Source organism: Mya arenaria, chromosome 3 (assembly GCF_026914265.1).
Source record: "Mya arenaria isolate MELC-2E11 chromosome 3, ASM2691426v1".
NCBI lineage: Eukaryota > Metazoa > Mollusca > Bivalvia > Myida > Myidae > Mya > Mya arenaria.
This window is the reverse complement of record NC_069124.1, coordinates 66,608,835-66,626,450: the sequence shown is the minus strand read 5'-3', so window position 1 is coordinate 66,626,450 and position 17,616 is coordinate 66,608,835. Positions and strand designations below refer to the sequence as shown.

The 17,616-nt window shown below is 36.7% G+C and overlaps 1 protein-coding gene across 1 annotated transcript; it reads right to left on the bottom strand.

Annotated features, from left to right (window-relative positions):
• Positions 1-904: 904 nt before the first annotated feature.
• Positions 905-8,955, bottom strand: LOC128225642 (zinc finger protein 180-like). Its single transcript, XM_052935545.1, has 5 exons — positions 8,791-8,955; positions 8,337-8,612; positions 7,717-8,207; positions 4,303-4,453; positions 905-1,486 (listed from the first exon to the last, which is right to left on the bottom strand). The coding sequence occupies exons 1-5, from the start codon at positions 8,849-8,851 to the stop codon at positions 1,188-1,190; spliced, it is 1,278 nt and encodes a 425-aa protein (XP_052791505.1). The 5' UTR covers positions 8,852-8,955; the 3' UTR covers positions 905-1,187.
• Between the last annotated feature and the right edge of the window lie 8,661 nt (positions 8,956-17,616).

Genomic DNA, 17,616 nt, shown 5'->3' with positions numbered 1-17,616 from the left:
ACGCTTGAGATATACGAACTGTTAACGTAATAATCTAAAACAACTGATTCAGTATCATACATTATTACATATAGGGATTGTATATGTTTGATTTCGTGTCCGAGACGAACACAATTATGATGAAAAATTCATAAGAAAATTGTGAGCGTGGCAGGTCATAAGCTGTATATATTCGAATAAATTGTGCAATACGCTAAATATATTAATTAAACTTTCAGGTTCAATGCAAGCATTGTTTTGACATTTATTTCAGAATGTTTCAGAGCAAGCGCGTTTAAAGCAAGCGTATAGTGATTTCTCAATCCGAATTACACAAAACAAAGGAAACGGCATTGTGACGTCATGAATCAGCAGACAGATGTACTGTTCTGTCTTATCATAGTATAAGCACAATCATCACGTTGTTCATGCGGAGAGCACATAAAACGCCCATATTACATCAGTAAATTACATATCCATGCCAAGGGACATTTTGGAATAGAAAACCCTCACGTAATAACTCTCAACTCACAGAAATGACCAAAATAACTTATGGAACACTGGTGACGTCGCGGAAATAGTGACAGGGAGTTTGGGCATATGATGAACAATTCATATTATATGCGCAAGCTTTTCAAAATTCATTACCGAATAACATTATTTTGCATAATGTAAAACATACAATAAAACATGCCCCTTGATATGATTTTCATCCAAAATGGGATCGACATTCAAGGGAATATCTTTTTTCGATATGCATTGGTGCCGTTTTGTATCGAGGAACAATGCAAAGCAACTTTATAGAAATTACTTTCGTAGGCACAATGTTACACGCGAATGAGGTTGTATATTGTTGGGGAAGTTAAAAACAGAAGAACACATGCACATCTACTCAACGAGTTAGAAAAACTGTGGGTTTTATAATTTTATTTATTAATAACATCATAAACCATGATAAAACTGTAGTGTGTAAGAGCTCGGAAACGGAAATGTGCAAAATCGTGATTTGTAGAAAGACTTGACAAACAATTTATATCAAAACATTGATAAAGTAAATAAAAACAGCAACTTTTTAATAATGTATAGTTATGCAAACTATTGACAGAAAGTTGTTCGATTGCTAGAGCTGACACAGCACTAACCACCTCTAAAACACTGGTACATGTACACAGCTAATAAATACGTGTGTCCGTCAACCCATTGATGATTCAGACTAGAACTGTAGGTCGCCGGTTTCCATAGTCTCCTGTTATTACACTATCACGTGACACCGATATAACCGAATCACGTGACACTGGCACGGGAACCGGGAACCCGGGTGGTGTTATTTTCGCCTCGCCGTGCTGGGTCTCCGCGTGGCGGCGCATGTCGACCTTGCGCTGGAATGCGCGACCACATTGCGCGCAGGTGAACGGTTTGAAGCCCGAGTGTTTGCGACAGTGGGTGATCAGGTTGGAGGACTGGCTGAACGCCTTCCCGCAGTGAGAACACTTGTACGGCTTCTCGCCTGCAATGAGATAATAAGTTATTTCCTTTGTGTGTGGGTTTTCTTTTAAAAAATATCGTGCAGATTACTAACTAATTATGCACCTAACAAATGGAGTAACATACTTATATCACTCATACAAATGGAGTAACATACTTATATCACTCATACAAATGGAGTAACATACTTATATCACTCATACAAATGATACTCATGTCAATGCCAGAATGTTGTCGCCATTAACATTTCGTCAGAGGCTCACATATAGGAGTAGATGATAAATACATAGCGGACCTTTTGATGGATACTATCGAAACGAAAGGTTCACCATCCATTACTGAAACGCATGTGTAAAAATAAATTATGTCAAGACGAAGGTATTTTGTAGCATTCATTATACTAGTGTCCTAGATATACTTCTTTAACGATGTATGAACGTATGTAAGGTCGAGGGGAATCTATGTGTGCACAGCATCAAAATAACCAAATGTGTATCTTTCACTGCTGCATTTTATGTGGAAAACCTTCATGACTGTATTGTACAGTAAAGTTTGGGTCCAGACATCAGGCCCGCGGATTAAGCTAAGACAACTGTACACCAGACTTGAAGTCAAAGACATCAATAAAGCAAAATTTGACAATTGAATAGCACGGGTTTCCTAATAAGGTACAAATCTTAGGAACGAGGGCTCTGGAATCCGTCAGGTTTGCTTCTAACTTAAATCAGTGTGGAAAAGGCCGGTATCTTGAGTTAATAAGCCCAATTTCTCCGAAGCCCCACGTCGTTAGGGGAGATTCTATCAAGTCGGATATGCCGTAAATCAAATATTGGAACCGACATAAATTTGTTCAGGGAATGACGCTTCTAGAACGCCTATCAATGAACATAAGAAATTCAATTTATCCTCGCAAATATTTGTGATAATCGAGAGGAAGCAAGAATCAGCACTGTCAAATAAAGCGCAGCATCGGGATTTGTCCCTTTGGACCGCGACAAATAATTATACCGTTACAAGACTAATTGTGTTATTTGTTGACTCCGGCTGAGTATTCCCAAAGTTAGCAAACATCGGGCATCATTGCTATTTCATTACGTCGTTTTAGCGGCGCTGAGACGGATTTATGCAAATTTCGGATATTTACGATCATTTCTATTCTGCTCAGATTGTGGGGTGAGTTTATACAGATTCTTCCCCGTTTTGGGGTGGGAAAACAATTTACTTTTCGTTCAATCATTTTGATTGAGTTTCTACAAATCTGAATCCCCTGAAGACCGTCTGATGGCCAGGGGTTGGTTTTGACGGCTTCTAGAAATTGCTTATGACAACTTAGGTTTCTATCCAGTGCATTTTTGGCCAGGATTTCTAGATTATATTCATATCATACGACCCCCTAATATATCACATGGCTAGAGTTCTGGTGTCTCTCTCAGCAATGCCCCTATGGCTGCATTTCTGTAAATCAGGTTTTATTTCACGGGTTTTGTTCTGGGTGTGAAATCTTATTTTCTGAGAATTTGAAGAATCATTTCAAACGCAAGTTCTTAAAACGCAATCTTTTCCTGTGGCAATCACGATTTTTACGTCGAATTTATGTCTTTTCCATCGTAAGACGTACCAATTCAATTGCCCGGATTAATTTCCACTGTAACGAAGTTTCGAAAAGTGATATATTCGGTTTTATTTACACTCACTGCGTGCCTTAATTAGGTCCCTTAGTAAATTAGCTACGCGCACCTTGCCATAAGGAGGCGATCTTTTCACAATTTAAAGTAATAATCTGCTAAGAAGATTGACAATTAGTGCAAAACCTTTATTAATGAAGCAATAATTGAGTTAGAAAACACTCTGGTTACATTTGGTGGTGACCTTTAAATCACAGAGAGACAAACTGTTTGGCAACAAGAGCGCATTTGCAGCAGGGTAAATTAGTGCTTAATTCATGAAAGTAGCACCGTTTTAAACCAGTCTCTTTGCCTGCACCATCTGCGTTCAGCATTAACCTGATTTGTGTCGTGGAGTCCTATTCAATTAAAAGCAGGGGCTTGCATATCTTGCAGACTTTATTTTCTACTGATTAGTATTATTTTTTTAATGATAATTTGATTTTAAACCTAAATGACGTTAAGTTTATGCTAAGAAATAACTCTAATTTGAAAAAAAAATAAAATAAAAAAAATATGCTGACAATACAAATGTAGTGATCGACTCTAAAAGATGGATCCATTGTTTCTTACTGGAATACGTAATTTAAGAAATACTGAACTGCAGTCAAATTTACCTTGCGTATATCAACAGTTTAGTTTTTTTTGTATTTATGTAATTACTTTTTTGTCGTTCGAAACAATACATTTATCATGTTCGGCAATGAGTTATAATTTAGTGAATGGTACACCTAAAGCGGACTGAATCTCTCTTTCTTAAATATATATTTATTGCGTGCTAGACATTACTATTTTTTTTAATTCAAATTTAAGACTATAGGTAAAATAAGTATCCACTTGAATTACCAAACGCTTCATTTTCATGTAAGTGTGTAAAGTGTTTTTTGTGTGTTTTTTTTTCTCTATAACGGAAGCTAAAGAAACTCTATAAATGCATATTTTTTTAGAATATTAGTTGAGTTTAATGCCTTATTTTATTAAGAATATAAGTTCTATTTTTTCCGAATTACTGATTCATGGAAAAGGACTTGTTGTAGATACAAAAAAAGAGAAATAGTGAACTGCTCTGAAATGCAAGAAAAAGTCGACGACTTAAAGATATTTCCGTTTGTTTGTTTAAACATAAACTCTAAAACAACAAAGCCCAGGATAAGCCCGTGCAGTCATGTCTTACCTGTGTGTATGTACGTATGTTTCTTCATGTCTGACTTCTGGTGGAAACGCTTGCCACAGTACGGGCAGGGGTAGGGCCGCGTGTCGCTGTGGATGAGCAGATGTGTGGACAGGGTGGAGGAACGCTTGAACGACTTCCCGCACTGTTGACACTGCGGACGGACATATATACGATCAATATAAAATATCATATGTAGGCGAAGTAGCTGCCGAACTTTAGATAGGTATCACGGCCCCGGAATGTCGAAATTATTTAATAGTAGAATGCTATGAGGCGCAACGCGGAACATGTACAAGGCATCACTATCAACCAAGGTGATACTTCTATACACAAATAAATAGTTCCAGACTTTCTGTTGTCCATAATACATCGCCACAAAAAAACAACAACATTGTCCCAATTATTTAAAAAATATTACTCCTAACCCTTAAATTCAATTGCGAAAAAGAAACAAAAATATGATGCTTAGAATGCTTCCGGGTCACGGGTATTTTCGAAGTCGGTCTAAGGGTCAGGCCAAACAAAGTTCACCATTTATTTATTGTGGTTCAATTGAAGATGCACTCTTACTCCCAAATAAGATTTACCACGATTAGTAAAATTGTTCTAATATACCAAATATGATAAATAAATGTCGAAAACAATGGTTTTTATTAAGGATACTGAGTTTAATTAGAAAGAGTGATTCAGAAAACACTGTATATCTACCTTATGAGACGATAGTAGATCGCAGTAATTTTTTAGCATTCACCAATTATCTAATATTTTTGCGTTTCCAGCTATTGAAAAAAACACGGTTACAATCTTGCATCAGTAAATAATATTTTCCATTAATGCATTATTTAGTAAGTAGTTAAAGGTTTATCACTCAAAATGTATGTTTGTTATATATGTGTAGTTATTGATTCTGAATAAGAGTGTCACTTTCTCGTCCATCGTTAGGATGCTTGGTTGTCCCAGATAAATCTGATATCATTCATGCAAGTATTCGTTCTATAATCGTTTATAAAAGCATTACAAATAGGATCAAAACAATATAAGACCCTTTGTATTCATAGAACTAAACTACATACGACACAAATGACAATGAGTATATTACAAATAGTTAATTGGAGTAACATTCTCGTGACCAGCACTCTTATATACGTGTAGGTTTACTCGGCACCAAAATGAAATGAAACCATTTATGATGGAAACTAGAATAAGAAAGGAACAAAGATTTAGTTTTGACTTAGGCATACAAGTTCATGGCCACATTTCACACACTACACGCACATACAAGAAATGCATGCGTTATTACATTAAAGTAAATACACGCATACTTACAATATAGTAAATACACGCATACTTACAATATAGTAAATACACGCATACTTACAATATAGTAAATACACGCATACTTACAATATAGTAAATACACGCATACTTACAATATAGTAAATACACGCATACTTACAATATAGTAAATACACGCATACTTACAATATAGTAAATACACGCATACTTACAATATAGTAAATACACGCATACTTACAATATAGTAAATACACGCATACTTACAATATAGTAAATACACGCATACTTACAATATAGTAAATACACGCATACTTACAATATAGTAAATACACGCATACTTACAATATAGTAAATACACGCATACTTACAATATAGTAAATACACGCATACTTACAATATAGTAAATACACGCATACTTACAATATAGTAAATACACGCATACTTACAATATAGTAAATACACGCATACTTACAATATAGTAAATACACGCATACTTAGAATATAGTAAATACACGCATACTTACAATATAGTAACTACACGCATACTTAGAATATAGTAAATACACGCATACTTACAATATAGTAAATACACGCATACTTAGAATATAGTAACTACATGCATAATTACATTATAGATAATACACGCATAATTACAATATAGTAACTACACAAATATTTACATTGTAGTAACTACACGCATAATTACAATAAAGCTGATATACGTATAATAACAATATAGTAACTATACGCATAATTTCAGAATTGAAAATACATGCATAATTACAATAAAGTAACTACACACTATTCATTATCGGGGATATGAACGCAGTTGGGTTGGTTAAAGTGCGCGTGGATTCCTTCGGACTACACACGCTTAAATCAGCCCAACTGCGTTCATACCCGATACTGACATCAACCACGCAATTCATTTCTTAAGTAACTACACGCATTATGACAATATAGTAACTACACGCATAATTACACCATAGAACTGGGGCGTTTGTTTAGAACGTTGTCAAATTTTACAACCTAGTTAACTTTATCGTTGATAACTTACAGAATCGTTACTGCATTGCAAGTTCCGTTGATACATTTGTGATCCGTCGTACTTTTAACAAGATTTGAGTGAACTATTTCAGCTGTCCTTGTTTTATATAAACGTGTAAACAAATCTTCAACTATTTCGCGTTTAAAAGTTAACAACGATGTTTTTAATCACGTTGTTAACTTTAACATAGTTCTGAACAATCGGCCCACTTACAACTACACATTGTTACAATATAGTAACTACACGCATCATTTCAATATAGAAACTGCACCTATATTTACGGTAAAGTTATTGCACGCATATTAATTATATAGTAGCTACATATATAACTACAATATAGTAACTACACGCATAATAATAATACACGCATCATTATATTCTATGATTATAGGTCAATGGCAGACTTAAATCGGGATGAAACACCTTAAACAAACTAAATATTAGTGGCTTATTCCTAGCTCAATAATAACACCGACATAATGTTTTGTCTTTTGTTCAACCAGTGTTTGAATAGAATAATTTTATCTAACGTTTTGTTACCCAAAGGCAAATTCAAGAATAAATATGTTTAGAATGAAGAGCGTCCGAATAGCTTGCAGACATAATATATGCAGCATTATTTTATGATGGTAAATTAATAGTTATTTTATATAGAATGTATTCAAATCATCATTTGAACCAGAACGAACTACATGTCAATCTATAAAACATCTGTTATAAAGTAAAGGACGATATTAACTTAAATTCTCTTTGATGAAATCGCATCATTTTATTTGTATTCTTAAATGTTAAAGTGACCGCCTGTGGTAAATAAAATACGAAAACGGATTTCATACTTTCTTTTCACTATTTTATTTTGATTTTTTTTATTATTTTTTTTTTTGACGGAAAACGTTTCTGAAATAATTCGAAGTGGAAAAAATGAATATTACACATTTTAAAGGTCAAAATATAGTTCTGAGAAAGCAAAAAAAAGATAACATGAAATTGTGGAATTTAAATACAAAAAATATTAAAAGAATAACACTACAATGACCGAGGAAACATGGTGTAAGGAAAATCCAGCCTACCTGGAAGCTTTTCTCCTGTGTGTGCACGGCCCGATGCTGAGAGAGGCTGACAGAATGGCCAAACGTCTTGCTGCAGATATCACACGCGTACGGACGCTTGCCACTGTGAGACCGCCGCACGTGAACCTCGAGCCCGTGAGGCGTGCTAAACTGCTTTAAACATTTGACACATTCATACGTCCCTTTATCGTAGTTGGCCATGTTCTGATAGTCTTGCGATAAAGGCGTCTCCGCGACGTGGCCGTCATATCCCACGTTCATGTTCATATTTAGGCCCATGCCAAAGTTGGTTATGTTCGTGAGGCCTTTCGCGCACAAATAAGGGTACATTCTCGGGTCGGTCCACACGCCAGAGAGGCCCGACCTTGCCATTGCCACGATGTTGTAATGGTTTCGATAGAGGCCCTGCAGTAGGTTATATCGGTAAAGTTCTGCCAAACACATCTTTGAATCTTGATACTGCACCGTCGCAGGTTTCGGAGACTTCACATCTGAAAGAACACAAACAATTTAATAATACAATTTAGCTGGTTTAAGTACAAATGAAATAAAATATATCAATTTAAGTCGTCAAATGTTTGAAAATGGACATTTCTTTTACACTTTATTGATATACCAACCATCATTTTGTGTTTTATCATCTGTAGATTCCTTGTCTGTTTCCTCATCATCACTCTTGATGTCAGAGACCCAGGGTCGAAACACATTCCCCTGGACGCCTTCTGGTCGGAGATCCCCGATGGACTTCTCCGGGTCGGGCGACAATGCAGACCGAGAAGATACGGGTGAAAAGTTGACCGAGAACGAGGCTCTTGGTTGGTCCGGTGACGTCAAGATAGGAGACGTCGTTGACGTTATGCGTTGTGGAATCGTGAGGTTTATCGCTGTTTCATATTCTGAATAAAAAGAAACGTTTATAGTCAGTTGTTTTATTCAATCACATTTGGCACTTGATATGCCGGTATTTTAGTTTGTAGGAATTCATTTTAAAGCATCATTAATCTTAACTTAATACAACTTTATTTGGAACAATTAATTAGCAAAATAATTACTTAATTTAATACAAATATTTACCTTTTGCCTTTGGTGTCACCATTTTAAAAGCACTTCCATGGTCGAGTTGTTGGATATCCATGTTTTAATTTTAAAATAAATCACATTGACAAACTTTGAAATTCATAAAATAATACTAAAATGTTATATTTTCTTTGATAAAATAGCTTAGTTTATTTGACAGTGTTTTCGTCTTACATGAAGAAGTGACAGTGAGTCAAAAAGCAAAGGAACTTCTTTAAATTCTAACAGAAATCAAACGCAGCAAAATATGGCATTAGTAAGTTGACGCATGCGCAGACAGGCGCCTGTCGAAGTATTTGCTCCAGTGAAAAGCGGCGTGATTATCTGGCGCTATCGGAAGCAGTGCTCTATTGGACATAGGCATTGTCAGTGATTATCATGTGGACCGCCCACCCAGGAGATAATGTTCGATTTGAAGTTTAACCAAAAGCATAACCGAAATTGGTCAGAACGTTGGAAAAAAGAAAAATATGTTACTTTATATAAATGTGTATACATTTTTGCAGTTGAAATTAAAGTTTTTATTGGCATTGTATTAAAATCATGCTTTACACCATTTTTTTTTTTTACGTTATTTGTAATGTTACATGCCATTTTTCACAACCATTTATCGTTTATTTATTTATTTGAGTGGAGGGGGGTGCTAATCAATTGATATTTAAGAAGATGTACTATTTATGAGTTCAATAAAGCTATTAAAGAAAACCTTCCTAAATTAGGGGGAAAACAACTAGATGTCTTAAATAGGATGACATTAATGAATCAAGTAGTTTCATTAAGCCATCAAAAGGCGGAGAAATATTAAACTTTAATAGAATCAGAGTTTTTGGGACATCTGGAGTAAAATATCGGCCCTGTTTCCGTACCATCCATCTTGTGTCTGATGACAGCGGTGGTAATCTGTTGAAAATTATTTGAAGGGTTCGTCAACATCTCTGATTTGATCAGTTGCTTTAATTTTAGGAAGCGTTCACCTCTATCTAGCTAATTAGATGAATTAAGCTAATTAAATCAGGAGAGTCAAGCGTCTCTAGGACCGGTACATGATCCAGATGTACCCATAATGCACCAGGGTTAAGTTTGATTACAAATAAGCCGCGAGCCTGTGGTTCCCTAGAGTATCAAATCGAGCACGCGGAAACTTTCCAGGCATTGAAATAAAATTCATGTTAGAAAGTCCGCTTTGATTAAAATGAAACAATCGTATTGAAAAAAACAGTAACGAGATTTTGGACTCGCTGGTGTAATAAATTCATAGTCATCGCTTCTGCTGATTTAAAAGCAAATCAATGTGCATTGTTTTTATCCTAAATACACTTTAAATTTTGATACAAGTTGACTTTCAAATAGTTGCAAAGTAAGATAAGAAGCAAACCATTAGTGTGTTTTAAGAGACACGTTTCAGCCCGACATTTCACCGTGTTGGTGTTATTCCGTATCTCAGTACATAAATGGAATCCTTTCTGGCTTATGCAGTTTCTGTAATCAGACCTTTGTTTTACGCAAACAAAGCTTTATACGGAGATGTCTGATTTAATTTCCAGGATTGAACATGGCCAGATACATGAAAATACTCCCGGCGGGGACCAACTTGAAATAAAAGCCGAGACCCGGGAGGTTCACCGGAGTAATTGTGTATGTAAGATTATTCAGCGCGGGACCATTGCGCGGCCCTGGTTAATATAAACCAACAGGCAATCGGCTAGCGGCCGGGTGACGGGGATACAGCGGCCGCCACAGGAAGCGTGGTGGAACTGACGGGGAAATAACCGTCCCAGATTAATTGGCCATCTCCGCTAAAGACAATGGGGAGCTGCCGGACGGCCCGGCGCCCAGCTTTATAAGATATGATGAATATTCGGATACGCCAGTAATTTAAGTCGGGGGAAAAGAGAGACAATTCGAAAGATGCAGCCAATTCTGCCAAAAACTCTGCTCCAAAACTGTATTTTCGTTATAAAAACTTTAAGAGTACTTGGAACTCGAGAGTGTGGTTCGCATTACACATAACCTAAACATTATACACTAATAGGTACACATGTTCGCCGGATTCGGGTCGAAAAAAAGGAGTATTCGGTACGTAAGGGGACGGGATTGTCGTTCACCCCCCGAAAATGCATGGTTACATTTTATTTCAAATGATGATCAATGGCACCAACGACATACTGATGTAGTAAAATAAAATCCCCATTAACGTTACGCAATGACTATAAATTGAGTAGAGAAAGCGGCAAGGATCACAGAATTATTGCGATTATAACAATAGCCCACTTTAGTATTGTTCGCTACCCTAATCGTACATAAAAGGGAACAAAAGCCCGAAGGTCACATGACGCTAGATCCCGCGAGAGCGAGACATCTGGCGCGTGCCGAGTACCGTTACCGTGACGCTACAAGTGGGGGCAGAGATAAATTGAAATGATAATATGGATAAAAATAACGATACAAACAATTGATACAGTGAAATTCGTGTGGCCCTTGTTGGCTTGAGTACAATAAATTCCATATGAAAGATTTATTTATCAGAGTGAAGTGGGTCTTTAGACAAAGATTGTATATCGGGCGAGGAGATTTGGGAACTTTTCTAATCGCAACAGCCTGGCGTTGTAAAGTGAAGACTGCAGGTGAATTAAATAAAATGGAGTTTAAATTTGATAATTTGTGGGGTAAGATCAGCAAACTTTTGTTACAAGGTGTCATCGAAACACGATTTGAAAGATACGGAGGAAAACAATAATGCGATTTGGTAAAAGTTTATCTGGCCGTGCACGGTGTCAAGGATTAGTGGAAGATGGCTTCTGGGCTATCAAAGTCGTTGTTTTCAGAAAAGATAACATTATGGCTCAATCCTAATTTTCCAAAGTACATTGTTATAAGTGTAAGTGCATATTAATTAAAAGTATTATGGAAAATAAACCAATGCGCATTTTTAACATAGGTTCAGACGCACATTAAATTGCATTTTTACTAATAAAATAAATCATTATTGGGTCAAAAGATTTCAACTCAATGTAATCCTTTTATAGTTTAAAACAAGTTATGTTAAATATTACGTCAATAACTTTAAATAATATCCAATGTATTGGAATGAAATTTGAAAATCGCCGTCCAAACGATTTATTTTATTTACGAAAACAGTTATTACTTAATGTAATCGTTTAAAATATTTTATCAAATTTATCATTTTATCCTATTACAAAGGTCATCCAAGGGGTATGTATCTGTAGACCGTGGATTAATAAACAATGCTTAAAATGTTGATCTTACAGAGTAGCCAAGATAAGAAATTATGACATTTTTGCACACTCCATGTTTTGATTTCCTATTAAGAAAACAATTGCTAAATGCCTAAAGTTGTCTGTGGAACCACTTATATTTTTATTTACGTTAATCTAGTGTCATTCGAATATGTATGAGGTCTAATTCCACTGATTTAATCCAGATTTACTACAAATAAAAGAGTTTTCAATCGATTAAGAAATTGAATAAATAAAGCGCGCTGTTTCAACAAAAATTCACAAACCATTATTTTCAAATTAAAACATGACCAAGACAAGTATACGGCAATTCATCAAGTGTCAAATTTAAGTTAGATTTATTTAATTTAACAACAAATATTTTGGAAGATTACACTGGTGAAAGTTCGAAACTAATCTTTGATTGTTTAATAGATCCAGAAGTAGCAGTTCACGGGCTGTTCACCTTCAGTTTAAGACAAAACATAAACATGACGCGTGGCATGTCACGTCTGTTTAGCGGTAAATCAAGGAATTATTAATACTATTTACAAGGACCCGGTTGGACAAGATGTATTGCACTACATCAGAGTCATTGCGAATCACGACGTGTGCCTTTACTTGTATGTGAAGCTATGGCGTAAAGTTGTACTTTTAGGCACGCAGATTTTCGCAAAATCACATTCCTCGTGCTATTGTACAAGTTAGTGTTCACTTGTACACATACCCGGATGACGTAGTACGCAAAAAGTAGCTCACAAAATACAAATAGTGTTTCGCAATCTACAGGCGATTATGGAACGATGTTATAAATGTTGATGAACACAACTGGTTGTAAAAACCGATTATTGAGCATCTAACAAATGCATCCCTCATATAAAAGCTTTTTTGTGTGCGGGGTCAAGCTCGACAGTCGACCTTACTGAAATAATTCTTACATTGCCAATACCAAACATAGTACCCGGCTTTTGTGATTCTCGACTATGTCCATACAGTGGCATATGCGACACTCATAAGCTCGTTATTTTATTTAATGAAAGCCTTCACAGGCATTCAGATTTGAAACAATGTCCAGTGCTCACTTGAGTACTTTAAAATGGACAAGGAGCATTGGTTCTGAACTATCATCTCCTAGAATACTTTCAAGCATCGAATGCCACCACAAGTCCAGAAACAACGAAAGTTTGAGTTGAATTTCAAAGCAGGAATGACGAATCAATAATCTCCAATCTTTCTCGCCCAAGGTCTGACACCTTAACATCTGACTGAAATCTTTTTGCCGGATTTGACGGTTTCGGTCGGGCACGGGGTTCTATTGCAACTGACGCTGCTTTTTCCAATTATGTAGAAATGAATATTCTCGCCAGACACCGCTGGTCAGAGCCAGGAGTAGATTAGTTTTTACACCATCCAACACTTTTTCGCGCCTTTAGACCTAAAGAGCACTTCCGTTGTAATGTCGTCTGCTGATTATCTCCAACGTGTTCATATTCTTTGGCGGGAGGGCCAATGTCATTCCCCAGTAATAAATAAACTACTACTTAGAGGGTCGTTAGTGCTGCTTTAAGATTACGATGAGCGACATGTAATCAGGGATTCCGTCCACCTTAACTCGATAACTTTGTTTTGTGTTTTAATTTTATTTCATGCGATGCCATACAATGGACGTTGTATAGATAATGAGCGGTATACGTGGGCGACGTAAATGCCAATATATTTGTCAAACCCTGAAGCTGAACCATATGAACAATACTTATACTAACGCAAGCTTAGGTTAAATTTTGCTGAGAAAAAAGATGTATTATAATAATACAAACTCCCCATCCCTACCACAAAGCAGCCGACACCAGACAATCCGCCTTCCCTTTCACACAGCAACGAAACCAAACAATCATCCATCTCTATCACATAGCAACGATCACCATTACCAATTTCTACCGCAGAAAATACGACATCAAACAATCACCCATATATTCCACAGAGCAACCATCACCCGTCCCTTCCACAGGGCAACGATCATCAACCAATAACCATCTCTTCCACAGAGCAACGATCGCCAAGCAATCACCCATCTCAGCCACAGAGCAACGATCGCCAAACAATCACCTATTTCTACCAGAGAACAACGATCGCCAAACAATCACCCATCCTTACTACAGAGCAACGACATCAAACAATCATATATCTCTACCACAGAGCAACCACCACCAAACAATCACCATCTCTTCCACAGAGCAACAATCACCAAACAATCACCATCTCTTCCACAGAGCAACAATCACCAAACAAACACCATCTCTTCCATATTGGTCATCAACCAATTAGCCATCGCTACCACAAAGTTACGACATCAGACAATCACATATCTCTACCACAGAGCAACGATCACCAAACAATCACCCATCTCTACCACAGAGCAACGATCGCAAAACAATCAACCATCTCTACCACATAGCAACGATCGCCAAACAATCACCCACCTCTACCACAGAGCAACGATCACCAAGCAATCACCCATCTCTACCACAGAGCAACGATCATCAAACAATCACCCATCTCTACCACAGAGCAACGATCGCCAAACAATCACCCACCTCTACCACAGAGCAACGATCACCAAGCAATCACCCATCTCTACCACAGAGCAACGATCGCCAAATAATCACACATCTCTACCACAGAGCAACGATTGCCAAACAATCACCCATCTCTACCACAGAGCAACGATCACCAAGCAATCACACATCCCTACCACAGAGCAACGATCACCAGCAATGTTTACTTCGCCACGTACACAACGCTATGAAAGTAGCGTGCCATAGTTTGAAGCAAATCTTTCCTTTAAAGATCAGTAAGTGCATGGGGAGTTTTACAAATCATCTTTATTTATGATGTTTTCATTATCGTATTAATTTACGATATTGACGTATTTAATATATCTATTTTCTATCATTTCGTATATTTGTGTGAACAATCGACAAGTGGCGGGGCGAAAATATGCCCCGCCACTTGGCTTATTTTCGTATTCTCGCGGCTAAATCAAACAACGTCTTCTACTGTTTCAAGTGGCTTAAATGTTTGATTTACCACAATTCGTTTAGTTTTATAAATGAACTAAATACATCACACCCTTGTGAAAATCGTATTCATGTTATAGAGTTTCTTAACAAAACTATACATTTTTATTTGTTACTTTTTGAAGCGCCCTTTCACTTCCGTTTGGACATTTTTGTCTGCCGACATGCAAATATCGCTAAGCACTCGATCGTCGCAGAATACTGAATGGTAACGATATTTATCGAGATCATCATACAAGTTTTGGAGAATTAGCTTCATAAGTTCACATATGGTTATTGTAAGGTCAGTCATTACATTAAACGATTGTAAAGGAAAGCTTTTGTGATGCACCCGTATACATTGGACTAGAATATGGACCCATTTAAACACTTAAACAGTAATAGTGAGTATACAGAAAGTTATAAATAATGGAAATGTGTGTCAAATGCTTAGGCAACGACTTTGTCACAAGCTATTTTCAATAGGGCATTCATGAAGCAACTAAAATATGAGCCAATTTCTAATTGGTTGACTATGTTCCTTGCCTTGAAAAAAGGTAATGTTTGTTTTCAAAGGTCGGAGCGTTGACTAATTCTAAGATAAATAAAATGCTGGTTCACCTTCAATGCATAAATAAGTTCCTAACATGCATATTCAAAGCCAATCGAAATAATTGCATTTTGTTGAAGAATAGAACAGCGGACGTTAATACTCACAAAATGAAAATGTTTCAGTCCATTCTATGACAAAAGCTGTCGTAAGAAAGCGCGTTCGACTTTACACCGCTTTGTCTTAGAAATGAATACAATTACTAGTACTATGTAATATGTGCCTGTCAACAGCAATAAAAAGACAAGTCAATGAGTAAACGAGAAACTTCGCAATTCGACGAAACCAGGTTTTCAATGATTGACTAAATAACTTCAGCCTTTGTGGTGGGATTCAGTATTAAAGTTTTTTTAATTTTTTATTACCAGTGACCTTGACCTTGATCCTAAGGGCCACGTGGAAGTCATCCATAAACACTTCCTAGATACAAAGTTTGGTCACAATATGAAAACCCTAACTAATGTTATTCAGCTGTGTAAAGTTAGCTAAACATAAGACATTGGACATTGGACATTCAAAAATAAAAGTCGTGCGAGCAAAACTTTGGACATTGGACATTCAAATATGAATGTCGTGCAAGCACAATATTGGACATTGGACAGTAACATTCAAAAAGGAAATAAACGACATTGGGCACTTGAAAATAAAGGTCGTGCTGGCACAACATCGGACATTGAACTTTTGAAAATGAATGTCATGCCAGCACAACATTGGACATTGGACATTCAAAAATGACAGTCGTGCTGGCACGTCATTGGACATTTGGCATTCAAAAATGAATGCTGTGCCAGCACAACATTGGACATTGGACATGCATAATGAAAGTCGTGCTGACAAAACATTGGACATTCGACATTCAAAATTTTTAATGAAAGTCGTGCTAGCACGACATTGGACATTCAAAAATGAAAGTCGTGCTGGCACGACATTGGACATTTGACACTCAAAAATAAAAGTCGTGCTAGCACAACATTGGACATTGGACATTTAAAATAAATGTCATACCAGCACGACATTGGACTTTAGACATTCAAAAATGAATGTCGTGCTGGCACAACATTGGACATTATACATTCAAAAATGAATGTCGTGCCAGCACAACACTGGACATTGGTCGTTCTAAAATGAAAGTCTTGCTGGCACGACATTGGATATTCAAAAATGAATGTCGTGCCAGCACAACAATGGACATTGGTCGTTCCAAAAGCCTTGCTGGCACGACATTGGACATTGCGATTTCATAAATCAATGTCGTTCTGGCATGGCATTGGACATTCAAAAAATAAATGTCGCGCTCTCTCGACATTAAAGTGTAATCGTCGTCTAGTGAATAATTGACAATTTCGGACCCAAGACAGACAGAGACATCGTACGGGATTTTAAGATATATATATTTAAGCAGTGCACGCGTCCATGGGATGAATAATACGGGACCACTACTGTAGTCGATTTGAACTTTTATATATGCGAATCTGTACTGGTAACTTTTATTGAGCACGGTATATATATATATATATATATATATATATATATATATATATATATATATATATATATATATATATATATATATATATATATATATACACTGTATGAAATGTCGCACCAATAAATTGAAATCCAAATTGTGCAGATAGACATTGTATACATAAAGGCAGTAGATATATCACTCGTATTAAACATTTACAATTGTAATTATATAAACCTTATGCGCCAGTCAATTGTAACCACGCCCCCCCCCATGTCCGGAAAATAGCGGGGACTTTGACTTTCGGTCCAGCCAACCCCGGCTAAAATCCCCGCCCTGCGAGGACGAACAGATGGTAAAATCCCCGCCAAATGCCCCCGCACCACAGGGACCCTAGGTAAGGCCCAGTCCCCGCTATATTTAAAGCGAACACAAAACCACCGCATTCACCCG